Source organism: Limulus polyphemus, unplaced genomic scaffold (genome assembly GCF_000517525.1).
Source record: "Limulus polyphemus unplaced genomic scaffold, Limulus_polyphemus-2.1.2 Scaffold3375, whole genome shotgun sequence".
Taxonomy (NCBI): domain Eukaryota; kingdom Metazoa; phylum Arthropoda; class Merostomata; order Xiphosura; family Limulidae; genus Limulus; species Limulus polyphemus.
This window is the reverse complement of record NW_013668985.1, coordinates 12527-30121: the sequence shown is the minus strand read 5'-3', so window position 1 is coordinate 30121 and position 17595 is coordinate 12527. Positions and strand designations below refer to the sequence as shown.

Here is a 17595-nt window from a genome sequence, read left to right as displayed (position 1 = left end):
ATGCAATGTTTCAACTCTACATAAGTTATCAGGCAAAAGAAAATAATAATTAGACACATTAGAAAATACAAAATTAAAAGTGTTCTAAATTGTGTGAAACAAGAACAGCAATAAAATTAACCAATAGTGTTATTGACTATTTACAAACAGTATCAATGGAGGCAAGGGAATAGTGTTTATTTAAAAAATAATAATTGTAGCAGAAGTTGCTTTCACAGAATGTGTAGGAGGATTGAGTTTAGATGTTAGAAGGACGTAGGTTCAAGAATTCTTAATATGAAATAAGTACCTTATAACTCAAGTGGGCTATAGGATTTTGATCATTTTGTTTTATACTTAAAGTATGGGAGACTTGTTTTATGGATAGACTTTCTTTGATTAACTGTTAAAGGTTGGCATTACCATTGCAAAAAACTGTGGATCCTGAATGATGTCCAATTTCATGTCTGATTTCAGATTGTTGTATTGGGTTACCTGTCTTAAGTGATATTCCCATGAGGATGGAGATCATAAAGTGTCATTTAGTTTTCCAAACATAGGTTAACTAACATTCACCACAAATGTATTTATAGACAATCCAAGAAGAGAGAGATGGGTAGATGATCCTTTGTGTTAGATGTTTTAATCTAAATGATGGCTTGAAAAGTTTGACCTGTGGGTAGAACTTTGTTATTAAAGATTTAAGTTGTTTAGAAAGTGTGGTACTTTTGTTGTCCTAAGTAGGGATGGTCAATGAAACTGGGCATTTATGAACTGTGAACATCTTTATGGGAGTTTATTTTTCTCAGAAATATCCTGGTTAGACTTTCCACCATTTTCTTAGGATATCCATTATGCAATAATATTTTATGGAGAAAAGCAATCTCAGAGTGTAAAATAAAATGAGTTGAACAGATTTTAAAGCCTGGAGTTAGTAGACATGTTACTAAGTTGGTCTTATATTTCACAGAAATAAACTTATCAAACTGGGTGAGCTGTATGTTTTTTTGCAGTGGTAATTCTGACCTTCAATTGTTTAAGAAAGTATTCTTAAAACAAATGTCCCCTCCTTTCAGTATAAATGGTCCTCCTACTCACTTGATTTCTTTCAAAGCAACCTTTGCAATAAAATGATTTTTCTAATAAATAAACTTGAGTAGAATTTCTATTTACAGCGTTGGTTTTTAATCTTATTTCCTTGCCTCCAATAATACTGTTTATAAATAGTTAATAATACTCTTGGTTAACTTTGTTCTTTCCTCACACGATTAAAACATACTTTTATTTTAATCTTGTATTTTCATATATGCTTAATCATCCTTATTTTTTCATACCTGATTGACATAAGTAGAGGGTTGAAATGTTGCATGGCCATATGTATATAATGTGTGTTTGTTTTTCTGTATTAAACATTTTGCACATTGGAAACAATAGGGTGGGACAATTTGGGAAGCACAACTGAAGATTTTAATGTTACAAAGTTTAAAATGTGGAAACTTAAATCTGAATGATATTCAGCATTACTTGTATCTTGTTGAAGTATTAGTGAAGGTTTATTTTCATTACTTCAAATGTTAGATGTTAAGTATTATGTTTGGGAAGTTGTTTCTTGACCTTATTGGATCAGATGGTCTTTTGTCATATTTTGTAATCTTAATTTTTTAATCTATTAAATTTATTATATAGTAGATAGTGTAACAATTAAATTTTCATAAATAAGTTTTTAATGGTGTTCTGTCATAGTAGATGATTACATAAAAGGAGGAAAAATTATTAATTGTACACAACTTGATTACTGCATCTGGCGTGATAAACTGATTTCTATTAAAATTGTTGCAATCTCCAACTTTATTTTTGGTGAATTTCATGACTATAAATATAATTTTTCTCCTCTCTTATTAATGTTAATGAATAACATTTACTTAATTTTTTTTCCTTTAGATGTTTTAACCTGTGCTCTTTGAATAATAATCAAAATATAAATTCATTTTTGATGCATTTATTTTGAGTTTTTTGTATTGCATTGTTTTATTGCAGTCAGTAAGACCCTTAAATGATTGAATATTTTAGGGCTTTACGCCTATTACTCCTAGTTTTCAAAAATATAGTTATTTTTGGTATGTTTAAGTACATTGGAGCATTTGAAATAAAATGTATTGATGAGATAGAAATAAACAGTATTTTTTTTTTTAGTTTCAGAGTAATTTCTTAACTGGTGTATTGTTCACCTTAATTAAGGAAGAGCATAACTAAGAATATACATGTTGTTAAATAAAACCTATTGCTTTGGCTTTTATTTTGTGAACTATGGAGGAGAATCTACTATATAGTTTGATTGCCATAAATGTGACAAGGAAACAAAATATTTTTCAGTGGTCTTGTTATACTTGACTAACAAGTATCATGTTCATAAAGATTTCAATTGATCCTAGCATTTATATAATTACATTCAATAATGACAAAGTACATTAATATTAAAGGTCTTGCAAGATAGAAATTTCCTCTTAGCATAAGATTAAGTATGATGCATGATTTTAAGTGGAAATTTTTAGGAATTGTTTATATTTGTTTTTTTATGGTAAAAATGATTGGCTGTTCTGTATTAATGTTTTTAATGGTATTAACAAATACAAAAATTAAACTGACCTTAGACAACTGACTTTTGTCAGTGACTCCTGTTCATTCACTTTTAATACCAATGTTAACTGTCAAGTAATGCGAGTGGTTTTGTTTGATACATGCTGTTTCATCTTTCAATAAGAGATATTTGGTTGAAATGTTTAACTACGTCCAAGATCTGCTAATACAAAGTTCACCTCATTATATTTTGTCATGACTGTTAAAATTGGCAGTCAAAAATAAAATAAAAATCATTTGTGAAGGAATTTATCAGGTTTTGTGGCCTTATTGCCCCGAGGCTATCATCTCTTGTTTCTAAATTACTATCAGATTTCCACTGGTTTAACAACAAAAAAAACATTCATTGTAGTACATGTGTAACAAGCTGTTTTGAAAATGGGAGAAATGAGATTATAAATTTTAGTATTTTCCACTGTTGCTTTGGGTTGTGTGAAGTTTATGCTTCAGTTTGACAGTTTGAGGTTTTAGTCATATGAGTATTTTTTCTTACATTGGAATTTACAAAAAATGTAATAAAAGATGATGATACTTTATCTTGAGTTTTAAGATTGTGATAAGTGAAGAAACATTCTACAAAGACTTGAGAAGACATTCACAACAATTCTATAAAAGTTAACTTTTATATTATTTTAATTCTGATGTATACATCAAGTTTATTTTTGATCAGAAGTTCTTAATGTTGTGTTTAAGCATGATTTTTATGGTTAAATTATTGTTTACTGATAAGAATTATGTTTTCAGATACAGATGTTTTGCTTCAGTTTGATGCATTTTTGAAAAGTGCAGAATTCCAGAAGTCTGTAATGAAAGCATCATTTATCAGAAAGTGAGTTTTCTTTATGATGTAGTATCACTAACAGGAAGTGTCATTTTGGTGACAATATAAAATAATTTATAAGCTTAATGATATCCAAAAGACTGTGTGTGTTTTTGGGGGGGTAATACTTATACTTCAGGAAAGTCCACAATTCTTTGAAATTTGGTATCTTAAGAGGTTTAATTTTGGTAGTTTGTTTTCCAGGTGATTATTAACACACTCTCATATCAAATAGGAAGTTGGAAGATGCATGAAATTCCAAAATATAAGAGGTTCTTCAGTAAAGTCTAAAATTAAACATGTGAATTAATGTAAAAAGTAAAATATCCATTTCTTGGAGAAAGGTATATTGTGTGAAAATTTCGTAATGTTATGATGTACATTTGGTTAGAACTTGAGTCTCAAGCATAAACATTTAAGTGTAGTAAGAAATCTAGGGCAAAGTATTTTTATACATGAGTAAGTGTAGTTTGTATTAGGTAATCATAATGAATATAGCAATAATAATAATAGAGTAATTGTTATTTGATGTAGTTTATTTTCATTGAAAGATAGTGTTGTCTTAATCTTGGGGTCTATAGTTTTAGTTAGAAAAAAAGTTAAGATTCCATTGTATTTGATATATTTTATCAGCCTCTTAATGTGTCACTTCATTAAACTCATAAATCTGTAACTTAGTGAACCAAAAAATACAAAACAAGTTAATGGTGCATGTAATTTTTATATTAATAGGAAATGCAGATTATCAGCACCGTCCAAAAACTCCAATGAACACAACAGAAACAGAAACACCAAACTGACAAAAAATGCTGCCCAAGCTCTTCTCACATCAGCTAGTAAGTATTGACTGAAGTTTTCAAGATATCTGATGGTTGGAATTAATATCCTGTTGATTTCATTCTTTGATGGTTTTGTTTCACACTGCTGGTAATCTTTTGTTATGAACTGTTACTTGTTGTGCTATGTTTAAATCTCGGAGTATTAAGTACTTGTGGGTGAAAGTTCTGCTTTTCTCGAGCATGATTACAAAGCATGAAATAAATTTAATGTGAAATAAACATATTTTATAGCTAACATTATTCTAATCTGTTTGTTTAAACTTTCAACCATTTTCATTTTTACAAGGAAAGGATCATAATTGGATAATTCGGTGACATGTTTTTCATGTGCTGCTGAGATTTTTAAAATTTAACTAGCCTTGTATGATGATGCCGTTGGCCCATCTGGTAATGAGTTATGATAACTACAAAGTCAAGTTAAAATTCTAAAAGTTGTCCAAAATGGCTCAGAATGAATCTGATAACATGTGGCCTATGCAGCCCCCAAACCCCTGGCCAATAGATATGTTTCAGTCAAAATGATCATTGGACACTTTCACCCATGATTACTTTGAGAAATGAAAAATATCAAGAAATTTAATATGAAACAAGGACTTAAGTTTGTATACAGAAGTGAAAGGCAAAAACATTTTTTGCACAATCCATTTAACAATGCCAGTGCTCCTTTAATTTTTTATCTAGGAAAGTAGGATATTTGCACAAGAAAACACTTGTATGAAATAGAGAAAAAAATGAACTTCCTGAGGAAGTGCAGGGATCAGTTTTTTTTATAATATAGAAGTTCTATATTAGACAGAACTTCTACATAAATATTGAAACAGGTGCAGATGTAAACAATGGTATTGAGTGGAATTGGTAAAGTTACTGGCATTGAATATATGTGTCCCAACATTTATTAAACTAACTAATACCACATGACTAAGCTAAACTTAAAAGCATGTTAAAAAAACAAAAATACTATGCCTCTTCTATCATTTAGATATTTAACTGAAAAAAATTAAATCTGTTTAACCCTTTCTCAATGGGCTCATGTATTTTCCATGACCTTGTAACCACCATTTAAAAATGAAGGGATATATACTATAAGTCTGAAAGTAATTAATGCATCTTCATGAAATTTGGCAAGTTTTATGTAAATATTACAAGTTATTTGTAGACAAAAAATAAATTTTTAATTAAATATTTTTGCTAAAAATGTGTCCATAAATACTTAGAGTCAGTGAGTGAATCAGACTGCAAAGTGATTTTCATGTTAAGATTAAAATTACTTTTCTCTACCATAACTATGAGGGGTGGTGGTGGTCAATTGTATTGACCTTGTAACCACCATAAACACGAGAAATCTGAGAGATTGCATACCCTTGCCTCCCCACTCCTTTTCAAGACTGCATGTGTTTATATTGGATGATGTCAAATTTCACCTTGGAAAACTCAAATAATCCTTCTCAGATCCAGATTGGTCAATGATCAGAATCATTTTTTTTTGTAGTGTACTGGGGAGTCTTGATGTTAATATGACCATGAAATTTGGTACAAATTTGATCACATTTACAGAGTTGTCAGCCCAAAAATGCCCTCTCTCCCCATTATAAAGAATGCTTCAGTGATCCAGAATCAGGATATGGATTTCCAGACCAGATTTGAGGAGGACAGTTCCATACTGACTTCCCATCTTGTATAAAATTTGTGTACATTGGTCTATTAGTCTTTGAGATAGCATGCAGAATTAGACACATGCACACACAATTGCAACCCCCCCCCCAATCAAGGGTGTGGGTAATTAGAAAATCTAATACTTTTTCTTCTTTCTAGAATGACTGCAGATTGTAACAGAAAACCACAACTGTTTATTCTAAACAGCTTAAAGCTTCATAACATTATACATTTATGTATACTTAATTTTATTGTTTCATTGACCTTTGAACCGTGTCCAGCTAACAATCCTGCCAAACAAGCTGTAAATTGCTCATTGAATGCACAACTCAGATTACCTTATTGAATTACATAAGGCATGAGCTGCTTGCAAGCCTATCTCATGAAGAATTCGTTTTTCATTCTTACATAATCTAGCCTTACCTAACAAGTTTCTAATTTTTACATTTTAGTTTTATAATAATAAATAAAGAATACACATGACAAACAAGAAATATGGTACTTATGTGGGTTGTCTTTTTGCTGTTGATAAAACGTAAGACTTTTTTTTTATATATACAAATGGTACTACTACACTAAATTATTATTTTTAATTAAGTAATGCATCTAAGACCATAATAACATGCAAACAATGTCATATAACTGTCGTAATTTTTGGCTTTCTAACTATATGATAAGCTAAACTCGTCAGTGTGATTCCTGCAAGAAGAAATTTCAAACTGAATGATGAACTAGAAAACGTAATATGTTATTTGATAGATTAAAACGTTGGCAATTTACAAAAGGGGTGTGATAAGTGGGGTATGATTTTCTAGTTTATGACTGTAAACAAATAAAAATTGAAGGCTATAAAATTATGCTTTAACTGAGTAATATCTATATTATAATAAAGAATTATCATTGAATTTGATACTTCTTGGAGGGGTGGTAAATAAATTGGAGAAGGGGAAGACCCAGAGAGCAAATGTTGCAATTGTCATACTAGGGAGATTGAAGTTTTTTTAATATTTCCTTATAAAATTAAGAACTTAAAACTATATAATATTAGAATTTGGTTTATTAATTACATTTTGATGCTAAGTTTATTTGTATACATTAATAATAAAATAGCTTAAAATTTGAATGTAACTCTAATAGGTTGAGACATGTGTACTTTGACCTACCCATTGCGAAAGGATTAGAAGACTAGTTTAAAAATTTTAAGACTAATAGAGGGGATATTTAAAAAAAATATATATAAAAGGGCATCTAATGAATATTAAACTTATTTAAGCTTACATTATTTCTCCTGTTTCAAGTAACTTAACTTTGCTCTTTCTGATTTACTATTGAATTTTTTGTTGACGGTAACACTTTAAAGAATATTTAGGTTTTAGCTAACAAGTTTGATTGAAAAAGAGATAAGCATCACAATATTTCATTTGGTCAAAATAAAGCTCAAATTTTACCCATAACAGTTCATAAATTCTAATTCCATGTTAACTTCCAGTGCTATGATCACCTAGTGTAGTGGTATTTAAATGGGAATTGTAGCTCTTGAGATGTTCTTTTTTTTATTCTGCATCTATGTCGGAGATTCTCTTTCTGCTTAGTTATATTAGTGATAGTACTTGTTTTCAGCTTATTTTGCAGATTGTAAAGCTCTATATCGTGGAATTATCTTGTTTTTGTAGCTTGAAAGCAAAAATAATACCAAAATTGGGCATTATAGGATCTTCATGGTAATATAAATGTCTTGGATAAATTTTAAAATAAGTCAATTTGTGAGTCTTGATGTGGTTATTTCCTAATTCTCAGCTGATTTTATTTTTAGATACTTTATTTGAAGTCTACTGAGGCTTTTCTGTATATTTGAATGATGTACATATAGTACTTGTCAACATTCATGTTTGTTTGTTTACTTTTTAACTTTTCCCATTCTCATCATTTTGACCATCATATACACATGATAAAGTCTTAATTTTTATTTTTATTACAGTTATGTTGATTTTTATTATCAATCACTTCATAGTAAAAGAAGCTACCTGCATAGATCAGAATTACAAATTAACCTAGTAAATATAGCTTAATTAATATATTAGTCTAATTAGGAGTATGAAATGCATAAAATAAAATTGTAATGATTAGAATACATTAAATCCAGTGTTAATTTTGCTCCGAAAGTTTTGAAAATGTTCGTCAACAAGGTTTTATGTTTTCCTTTCGTTAACAGCGAGGTGAGTGGATGAGAGTCTTCCAGAATGATGAAGACTATAATGACTCCACGAAGTGGTTAGAATAACTGAGACTTGACAAAAACTACAGAGTATCTCACACTTTAGGTGAAATAAATATATCACAAAATGTCTTAGCATATGCTATAAAGGAGTTCATAAGTAATATATTTACATTGAAACTGTTCGTGTACAGTGGATTCAGTACTTGGAGGGTTTGGTGGATTCAGTACTTGGAGGGTTTGGTGGATTCAAAAGCAGTAGTAAAGTTCTCAGACACTACCACATCCACCGAACCCTCCAAGTACTGCAAATTCTGATATTGAATGAAAATCCAATAAATAATACGAGCCGGACAGTCAGTTCAGTTAAACAATATAATCAATTCAATTGTAATTTTAATCAAAAATAAACAATAATTAAAATTAGTTTTTCTGATTATTACTAGTTGTGATTATTCCAACTATCCAAGTCTTTTGTGAGAATAATTGACAATTAGTCAATTATCAAATCTGCTAATTGTCCAGTTCTAATAAACAATAAATTAAGCAAAACAACTTTCATTACAAGTAGAGTCACTGTAGCTTGTTTTTTTTTACTTTGGGAAGTATGATGATGATAAACAACATTCATATGTCACACAGGTTTCAAACATTTATAATGATGATGAAGTTTGGAAAGAGTACAATACTTGGAATGCTGGTTTTGAATAACTATATCTTTGAATTGAAACTTAATATAGACATTGTATATCTTGTAGAGTATCGTAAGAAACTGGGTGAAAAGAAACAGAAAAAGAAGAAATCCATTAACTTTGAAAATGGAGATAACTCAAAATGGAAGAAGAAAAGAACCTTTAATGAACTTGGATATGGTGAGTACTGGAATGACAATGTTAAGTAGGACATTTTTATAAAAAGTTTGAACAGAACAATTTCATCACTCTCCTTCACCGTGTTACACGTGGTAAGTGTAATGTATACATGTGGGGGGGGTGTTTTGTTGTTTATTATTAATAGCCACAGGTAGTTTTATTTAACTATTTCAAGGAAGGATTTCATTTTTTAATGTACATAATTTTTTTACTCATTTATAAAAAAAAAAAAAAACTATGAACGTTATGCAAGTATTGACTTCTAAGCATTTTTATAAATTAAATATAAAAGTTGAATCTAGTAATTAGTTTTAAAAATATGTCTGTACTTTAATTTGATAAATAAATATATTCAACCTTTCAAAGTCAGCTAATTAAACACCTTTTTGGCTGGTTAAAAGTTTGTATTATGCAAAGAATTAACAAACATCTTTCTAAAATGCTTTGAAAAGTATTAATGTGAAACTTGACTGTGCAAAACTGTAGAGGTTGACCAAGTTATGTAATCATTGCAGCACAAAAGTCTTTTTTTGTTTGGACACTTTACTGTTAGGGAAATGAGATGAGTATTTATAATGTTACACTTAATAAAGACCTTTAATAGTAATTAACAACATCGAGATATTTGGATAGAATATTAAAAAATTAATAACAGAATACAAGCAAATACCATTTGATGAAAGGCAACTGTATATTCCATGGATCATCACTTTTCAAACTGAATTAGGCAAAAAGCTTGAATTATCTACATTTAAAGAAAATTAGTGTTATTTTCGCCCTCTATTATGTGACATTAAAATGGATAAACTTTTAGGAAAACATTCCTAAAGTTTAAACTGCAAGTTATTCACATTGCATGTAGAACTTAGACAAGAATTTTTAAGTTGATTACAGTATGTGAACATGGCTATTGCTCTGCATTGGAATGAAGCATTTAGATAGATGTAAATTTATTTTTTCTTGTAATACTGTTGTTTATAACCATGCATGTTACTTGCATTATGTTAAATCAAAGTTTAAGTTTTCCGAGCAGTAACAAGATAGTGTTATGTGGATAAAATCTTTTTTTACTCTTGCTATAGGTTTGGTTAATTTGACACTGAATCTTGATCCCAAATTGACATTTAGTTTCCATAATACACTAAAAATGTTAAGTTATATCTTCATGAAATGTTACAAGCTTTCAGTAAGCATTATAAGTCTTTTATAGACAAAAAATCGGGAGTTTTAATGAAGTATTTTTACTAAAAATTTCATGAATGTATGGAGCCAAAGTGTTGACTGCTCAGAGTGCAAAGTAATTTTCATGTTAAAATTAAAAATACTTCATCTGAAAACTGTCAAGTTTCATTTGCATAGTCTCTAAAAACCCCTAACTAAATTTCAAACGTTTTTATGTAAAATTTTATCTTTTTTTTTTTTTTTACCCTAACTCTATACAAGGTAGGTCAAATTGACTGACCTCATAACCACCATAAATGAAATAAATCTATATTACCCTTTTTTCTTTTTATAATCACTTCAGTTTATAGTAGGAAACTAGAATTTATTATCTTAAATTGCTTAAAACTAATAATAGTATATATCTGTTTCTACTTAAATTTTATTGTTTTATTGTCCTTTGAATCCTGTAACTAATAATCCCAACATACAAGTTTTAAATCACTCATTGAACATGTAGCACCTGTAACCCTATCCAGTTATGTGATGCATGAGGTGTTTGTGAGCATACATCTTGAAAATTTTATATTTCTTTTCCATTATCTTGCCTAATCTAATCTAACCTAATAACTTTTTAAATTTTAGTTATTCTATAATAATAATAATAATAAAGAATACACGTGAAAAACAAATATAATACCTGGGCCTTTCTTCTTTCTCTCTCTTTTCTGTTAACTGTCAATGAAACTTAACCCTGATACTGCTACACTAATTTTTTTATTTAAGTAATGTACCTAAGAACAAAGAATAATAACACTTAGCCGTAGGATATTGTCTGATTTTAATCATAATTTTTGACTTTATGACTGTACAGAAAACAAATTAATATTAAATAGTCTAACTTTCTTTTTGATGGCTTTGTAACCAAATAAGATTGGAGGCTATAAAAATTATGCTTTGCCTGAGTAATAACAATATTATAATAAGTAATTTTACTTTTTTTTGGAGGGGTGGTAAATAAGAGAAGGGATACCTAGAGAATAAATCCTACAATTTTCATACTAGACCAAATGTTTGTTTTTGTGTTATAATTTGGTCATTCTAGAATGAAAAAGTTACAATTTATATTTATTTCCTTTTTTTTTTTTTATGGTGGTTAGATCGTTCAAATCAACCAAACCTGTACAGAGATTTGTTACTGAAAATAACAGATAAAATATAAAGTTCTTTCTTAAGAAACGTTTGATAACTATCTGGACAGTATAAAGATTTCGCATTTGAAAGTTGAAAATGTTCTATTGCACAAAAGTATTTGTAATCTTAAAATGAAAATTACTTTGCATGTTGAATAGGCAACATGCAAAAAGAAAAAAAAAGGCATGAGAAAAACATTACTTTACAAACCTTAAAACTTAATAATAAAAAAAATTGATATTTTGCATATGAAAGCATTGTAATGTTTGTTGATAATCTGCCAAATTTCGTTAACCTATGCTTACTAACTTAAAAATTATAGCATGAAAATTATAAGAAGCACAAAATGGTTATGAGGTCAGTCCCAGGGGCTGAGTCTGTGCTGAAAGAGTTAAGACTGAGGTTCATTTTGCTGCTGGATTTTTAGATATAAATGTAATGAATATTTTTATTTTCAGTGGAATAAGTGTCAGTAATAAGGTTCTCAATTTTAATACCTGGATTTTGTATGATGGTATTTATGTCTATACATTTTGTTTTTATACGAGTCATTTCCATAATTCAATTAGGTTTTCACTGACTATGTTCAACATTAGGAATTGTAGTGGTAATGTGATGCTTGTCTTTTTTAAGTATTCCCATTATATTTCTTTTTACAATTTCTTCCAGATAGTTTTTTAAATAGATTTTGGAAATTCTATGTAGTTTCTGAATTGTTTGCAGAACATATATTAAATGATATTTGCATAATACATTTTAAAGCTCTTAGATTCTCTTGCGAGGGGTTTGCAGACTTCCAACTAAAGTGTTATTCCAAGTTTGTTGCCTTTCAGTGAATTTTAGGCTCGAGTCTTCGTTGTTTTCTTATGATGTAGATGTATAGAAAGTATGGTGAAATTTTTATTTTTAGTTGTAAAATGAATGTTGGGATGTATGTCTTATTGTGGTTGGATAATCTTTGTCAGAGTTGAGGCCACAAAAACCTCGTATCTCAACCAATGTAAGGTTTGTAGATAGCTGTTTTAAGGCCTGTTTTTCGAATAGAATTAGAAATGTGTTTACTAGGGCACTTGATAAGTGTTCCACCCATCCAGGTGCTGTCAATTTCACAGTAGGTTGGGTCATTGAATTTAAATGGAACTTCATGGCAAGGTTAGGAGGATTGAGGATGTGGAGGTTTTGCATTTTGGGTCTTTTTATAAATAGTTCAAGAGTAAGTTTGTACTCTAATTCATTTGGATATATAGATTTTGCATATCAAACCTAGCCATTTTTTTGTTTGGGTTCCAATTTTGTTAAGGAGTCTGTAAAATGTAGGGTATTTTTGATGGTGTTATCAGAGTTGTATGTTAAAATAATCCAATGCATGTATGTGTTAAGGTTATAGTTAAAGGAAGAATAGGTTGAAATTATGAAATGCATTTACATAGGTGTCCATAGAGTGAAGGAGGTCTACCATTGGTGCTGCATAATCAGTTTCTGAACTTGGGGGAAATACAGCCTTTGTCTTCAAATGCCTTTAGAAGTTTGTTCATTTGTTTTTCATATAGAATGTGAAAGTTTTGTTTTATCTTTCTTTGAGTGTTTAAGATTGTTATTTAGTGGAGGTTTCAAGAAATTCTCTGAAATCCATTTTTGGGTGTTTTACAATTGGTGCTTGTCAGGTTGCATTAAAAGTTTGTGCTGATTTCTGTTTAACTTATTTTGAATTATGTATGATAAATAGGATAGAAAAGCATTCCTGTTCTTTTCTGTAGAGTCATTGAAATAATACAACACTTATAAATCCAGAAACGTAGCATTTATTTATGTGCAGAAATATAAGAACAGACCATAAAGAACATTTATTTCATTAATATATAACTATAGAATATCAAAAAGCGAAACTAAAAAATAAACTGAATTTTTTATTAAACTTTTTTTCAAAGAAAAAGCCTGATATGGAAGGGGTTAAAGTAAAATTCAGTTTAATGTTTGTTGAAAGTTAACACAGTTTTCTTAATGGAGTGGTTTTCATTACTTATCTGTATATATTAAATTGATTTAGAATAATTTGATTGAGTTTTATATTTTTCTAGTGCCCATGAATCGTAATGGTCATTGATTAACCAGACAAATTTATCCCTATCCCACTGTTTTGTGTGCTAATATTGTTACTTAACTTACAGTACTAGAAGCATATTTATTTATTTTTTTCTCGTATGACAATACAGATTTATGTAAATATCTTATTCAAAAGCAAAGAATCTAGTTGCTTCATATCTATCCAAAATGCCACTTTCCTAAAAGTAAAAATAATGGTCTGTAATGCAATCTGCTTGAACATTACTAAATTCCTTAAGTTCAAAAATAATTTGAGTAACAAACGTTGTTATACATTCCGGTAAATTTGTGTAACAGATGCTTAAATTTTAAGTGGTATTGAGGACATCAGTAGACTGTCTACTTTTTTTTTTCTTTTCTTTTAAACTATTGAAATTATATACTTAAGACCTTACAGTCTACTGCAATAAACTTTTAATCTGTACATAAGTTTTTATTGTTTAAAAATATGTATTAATACACTTCTCTTTGGATTTTTTATAATGCTATTTGATATTAAAACAATTGGGTTTAATTTAGTTGGATAAGTCCCCACCTCCACACCAAAATTTCATAATGAATAACTGATTGTATTAATGAGAAATAAAGATTTCTCAACTTCTGAAATTAAAAAAGTAATAAATTTTTATCATTTTAAATGTGTTAGCAAATTTCTTGTATTATGTTTCCAACTTAAGTTTCTGTCAGCTTATAAACCTAAATATTTTATAACATCTATTTTTTCAGTTTGTAAATATTTACCAGTAATCCATTTTACACACCCATTATTATGAATATACAATTGAAAAATATTTTCATTTATATTAATTTTATTTTTTAACTGGAAGATATAATTTGGCTTGGTAATCTTAGTGTATAATTTATTTTTGTTTTAATGCAAAGGTACAGAATAGATAATCTGTACTCTGTCTGCTATAGGGGATTGAACTTGGGATTTTTAGCATTGTGAATCTGTAATCTTGATGCTGACCCACTAAGGAACGTTTTTAAAGAAAACTACTTTGAGTGCACTTTTTGATATCATATTATATCATAGTGGAGTTTATAGTTAAACATGTGAAATTTACTATACATAGTTTTATTGCTAATATTTTGAATTTTTTAATTATTCAGAATCGTTCAAAAGACGTAGAGTTCACTGCCCAAGTTCATCGGCGTCAAGCAGTAGTTCCAAAACCTCATCTCCTGCACAATCTCCTGCCCCAGTTTTTGATGGAGATAAGCAACATGGATCTTTTGCAGGCAAAGATAATTTGAGTTTTAATAGTTAGGATTAGTCATTGGTTAAAACACTGTCAAGGATATGTTATTGGTTTGCTTGAACAATGCAATTTTATTTTTTAACAAAACAATTTTGTTATCATAACTTTAAGTAGCTATTAATCATGATTGTGCTTTCTTGGTTAGGTTAACACTATTTATGTAAATCAATATTGCTTTTTAAGTAAGCTTAGTATGTATTATTAGACATGCCATTACATTATCAAGTGTTTTTTATTTCCCTCTGTCATGCCAAGTAAGCATGACTGTTTTCTAGGTATGTTAAGTGGACGTGTTCAAATAAAATTAATTAGTGTTGAATTTTTGAGTTTACTTCTTCAGAGTTTGTAATTAACACTTCTTACTGTGAAACCTGGCCAGTTGGAAATTAATTGTATACTTTACATTTATCCCTAACCATATTGTGAAGTTGGAAAACAATATAAATTTAGTGCACTCATTGTGAACAGTATCCTTAATAAAGATAAAATATAGGCAGATTCAGCTTCAGAAGCTGAAGGTTTTATTCTGTTATATTTGTATTAACCATTGAAAACACAACTTTCTTTTCAAAGAAAATTAATTATTTTGAATTTCATTTCTGTTCTTTTAAGGTAACAATCAACATTTTGTGTCAGTGACAGACGTGCCTTTGTGTAGACGAAAATAATAATTTTACCTTTCTTCTAACTTTTGTAATATTTGGTATTTTGTCATAATACTTGTTTTATATTTATATCTTTGTTAAAAATGAGGTTTAAGGCTCCAAATACCAAAATAACTTGCCTCTAATGTTGAACCATTTTTTTTCCAGACCTTAATACAACTTTTTTCTCTAATAGAAAGGAAATATTTAAATCTTTGTTACTATTTTTGATCATTGGCATTTGAAAGTTTTCTATTTGCATAAATGATTTAAAATGACAAAAATTGGGGTATTTGAAGTTTTTCAAACTTTGCTCAACCAGGTAACCAGGAAGAAATTTGAAAATCTATGACAATGTTTCAATGCTTATTTGTAATTATAATTTGTACAGTTCATTAATTAGAAGAAGAAAAAGATACATTTTTGTCGTTTCTGAGAAAATTGTTCTAATTATTTTATAATAAAGTTAGTAAAGTATAGGAGATTACACGTATAAATAAGACCAAAAATTGAAGTTGGTTAATTAAAATCATGTTACCAAAGTTTAGTAACATATCTTGAATACTATATCTCTCAGTATGGTGTATCATTATTCTTGTGTGCCTCTAAAATTAAAAAAAGGAAATGGTAAAAAATTAAAATTAAACACAAGGAAAATTTCTGATTTTATGTGTAAATTATAAGTGATATCACATGTGGTAATTTTGAGAAGATTAAAATTTTAGGTAGAATAATGTGGTTTTATGCTCACGATACCATTCTTGTTCTCTTCCCCTCTGTGTGTGTGGAAAGAGGGAATGATTCCACAATACTTCTAGTCTTTATAACTTACATTTTCTTCTAAGGCCTTTTGAAGAAAATATTGTATTTGTTAAGAATGAGTAAATTGAACTAAAAAGTGTATATATGACTTTTTGTTTGTTTTTTCCATTTAGGTAACAGAACTAGTCAACTTCAAGATGTTCTCAAAAAGAGAAAACATGAAAATGAGTATGATATCAACAACATCGTTATCCCTTACAGTATAGCAGCAACAACAAGAGTTGAAAGGCTGCAGTACAAAGAAATTCTTACACCTAAGTAAGAAGCATGAACTATCTTTTATCAAGAAATTAAAAAAATAATTGTGTATAATACAGACTCGCAGTTGACTGATACTTTTCATAGAAAAAGAAATATTTCTTCATATTTCTGCTGCACGATATATTTCAGCTCTGAATTCTTCATTTCAGAATTTTCTAACTTTAAAAATAGGATGCTGCAGTTTCCAAACAATCAGACACAAAACCTATACAGGTTAACAAGCATAAACCTAAAATTTAAACCTCCTGCCTTCTGTATTTGTTATCATTAAATTTGTCAAACTCAACAGAGAAGCCCCCCTCTCCAAGAGCAGATTAACTCTCAACTTTTTTTTTATGAATTTGGTGGGGAGACTATTCACTTGATAGAAATGTCTTGTTATGTGATTGTGATTTCACTACTGCGAAGAGCTAGCAGAATTGCTAACTTGTTTATAAATTAATAAATTGTTTAGAAAGCCAAATAAATTATAGTAATTTGGGGAACATTCTATTCTAGTGACAAATGTATTTTTGTGTCATAAAATGCATATTTGAAAGTTGCATAATTTTTTTTCTTCCTTGCCCAAATTTGTGGAGGCTCAACAAGGCTTATGGGGAGAATGTAAGTTTTTTTTATGCAAACAGCTCAAATACACAGGAAGTAAAAGAAATCCTTATTTTCTATATATATGATTTTTAATTATCATATTTTTTAATAGAAGTAAAAATTAAAAAATTTTATAAACTTCCCAGTTCAGCCTAACTAAACTTCAGTAAAATAGAAGTTTTAAAATTACACTAGCTAGCTCATAACTTTAAACCTTAGCTCATAGCTCCTTCATCTCATGACTGATTTGGAACCTAATTACAGTTTTGGACTTGGGAGGTCAAACCCTTTTGATGTATTTGGCCATTCCCAAGGTCTCCTAGATTAATTTACTCTGATCCTGCCTAAAAGAATTTCTAATTGAGGTTAGAGATCCTGACGAGTAATAAAATTGAATCGGGTATATGTGCACTCCTTGCTTGGTATTGCTGGCACACCAAAATATAGCTAATAATAAAAAAAAAAGTACCACTAGGTTAATTTAACTCTGATCCTGCGTAAAAGGAATTTCTAAGTAGCTGCGACTATTGTAGGAGTTACCTACT

At 29.1% G+C, this 17595-nt stretch overlaps 1 protein-coding gene across 3 annotated transcripts in view; it reads left to right on the top strand.

Moving 5' to 3' along the window:
* LOC106469248 (KAT8 regulatory NSL complex subunit 1-like) overlaps positions 1–17595 on the top strand; it is a 55413-nt gene that overhangs the window by 33251 nt on the left and 4567 nt on the right. For all 3 annotated transcript variants that reach the window (XM_013929719.2, XM_013929720.2, XM_022397713.1), the window contains exons 4-8: positions 3361–3445; positions 4169–4272; positions 8902–9015; positions 14587–14715; positions 16315–16459. In XM_013929719.2, coding sequence (XP_013785173.1) covers positions 3361–3445; positions 4169–4272; positions 8902–9015; positions 14587–14715; positions 16315–16459 — 577 coding nt within the window. The remainder of the gene's footprint in view (positions 1–3360; positions 3446–4168; positions 4273–8901; positions 9016–14586; positions 14716–16314; positions 16460–17595) is intronic.